The sequence below is a fragment of the Suncus etruscus genome, chromosome 9 (assembly GCF_024139225.1).
Source record: "Suncus etruscus isolate mSunEtr1 chromosome 9, mSunEtr1.pri.cur, whole genome shotgun sequence".
NCBI lineage: Eukaryota > Metazoa > Chordata > Mammalia > Eulipotyphla > Soricidae > Suncus > Suncus etruscus.
In genome coordinates, this window is record NC_064856.1 from 98,226,836 (window position 1) to 98,228,695 (window position 1,860).

The following is a 1,860-nucleotide window of genomic DNA, read 5'->3' on the forward strand; positions in this document are numbered from 1 at the left end:
GAACACATGGGAAATAAGCACAATGTGACTGAGTTTATACTACTGGGCCTCACACAGAACCCAGAGGGGCAAAAAGTTCTCTTTGTCATATTTTTACTCATCTACATTGTGACAATCGTAGGCAATCTTCTGATAGTGGTGACCATCAAGGTCACTCAGTCACTGGGCTCACCCATGTACTTCTTTCTCGCTTATTTATCATTTATAGACACTGTGTATTCTACTGTCGTTGCTCCCAAAATGATTGTAGACTTACTCTATGAGAAAAAGACCATTTCTTTCCATGCTTGTATGACTCAAGTGTTCATAGATCACTTTTTTGCTGGTGCAGAAGTCATTCTTCTGGTGGTGATGGCCTATGACCGATATGTAGCCATCTGTAAACCTCTTCATTACTTGATAATCATGAATAGGCGGGTATGTATTCTCATGTTGCTGGTGGCCTGGACTGGAGGATTTCTTCACTCAGTGGTTCAATTTCTTCTTATTTATCAGCTTCCTTTCTGTGGTCCCAATGTCATTGATAATTTTGTGTGCGATATGTATCCCTTATTGAAACTTGCTTGCACCAACACCTATTTCCTCGGTCTTTCTCTGATAGCAAATGGGGGAGCCATTTGCAGTGTTATCTTCTTCATTCTCCTGGTTTCCTATGGAGTTATATTGCATTCCTTAAAGTCTCATGGTTTGGAGGGGAAGCGTAAAGCCTTTTATACCTGTGCATCACATATTACTGTGGTCATTTTGTTCTTTGTTCCCTGTATCTTCCTTTATGCAAGGCCCAATTCCACCTTTCCTATTGATAAATTTATGACTGTGTTTTTAACTTTCATAACTCCCATGTTGAACCCTATAATCTACACCCTGAGAAATGCAGAAATGAAAAGTGCAATGAGAAAACTGTGGAGTAAAAATGTGACTTCTGTTGGAAGAGAGCTTTAGCCAGAAGTTAATATTAGTTAATATTAGTCAGCAGTTAATATTTCACAGAATCAATGCCTAGCTTTACTTTTATATTTAGAGAATTGTTTAGTATCTATATAAATTAATCTTTATCTCTGTAGAGTATACATAAAGAATTACCTAGGCTCAATACCTTTCATGTATCCTACTACGTTAAGGTTCCCAGAGAAATGTTAATTCAGTTTCTTATTGTTAAAGAAGAAATCCTGCTACATAAAAATTGTGACCTAAGAGAACTAGTTTACTTTTAGTCTAAGAGTAAAATTTTTAAAATTAAAATATAACAGTAAAAAATAATGTCCTGGACAAATTAATGATTATAGTACAATTTCATGTCTGAGAATTTCTAATAAATGAAATTTGCTGTGTACAATGATATGCTGTGATTGTAGCAACTGTTTTTGTTTGTCTGTTTTGTTTGCTTTTCGGACCACACCTGGTGATGCTCAGGGGTTACTTCTGGCTATGCACTCAGAAATCGCTTCTGGCTCGGCGGATCATATGGGACGCTGGGGATCGAACCAAGCTCTGTCCTGGATCAGCCCAATGCAAGGCAATCATCCTTGTGCTATTGCTCCACCCCCTATAGCAAGTATATGATTTTGGACATCATGAACAAGTTTTTTGTAACTCCATTTGATAAATCTAGATAAATTGGCCACCATAATATTTGAAGTAATATTTGGAGAAAGGCTTCAGCTTGAAGTACACAGGGACTACTCTTGACTCTACTCAGAGTCATTTCTAATAGTGTCGAGTACTCTAGGACTTATACAGTACTCAGTATTGAACAGGGATTGGCCATATGCAGAGCAAAAGTTTATCTCCTGAGATGACTCCTTGGTCTGAAAGTAAATGTTTAAGATTTATAGATTGTAGATATCTGAAGTTTTTCTA

General features: G+C 37.2%; 1 protein-coding gene across 1 annotated transcript; it reads left to right on the forward strand.

Moving 5' to 3' along the window:
* On the forward strand, positions 1–963 carry LOC126018612 (olfactory receptor 4A15-like). The gene is given in 1 exon segment (XM_049780718.1): positions 1–963. A coding segment is annotated over 1 exon segment (957 nt). The 5' UTR covers positions 1–6.
* The last annotated feature ends 897 nt before the right edge of the window (positions 964–1,860 follow it).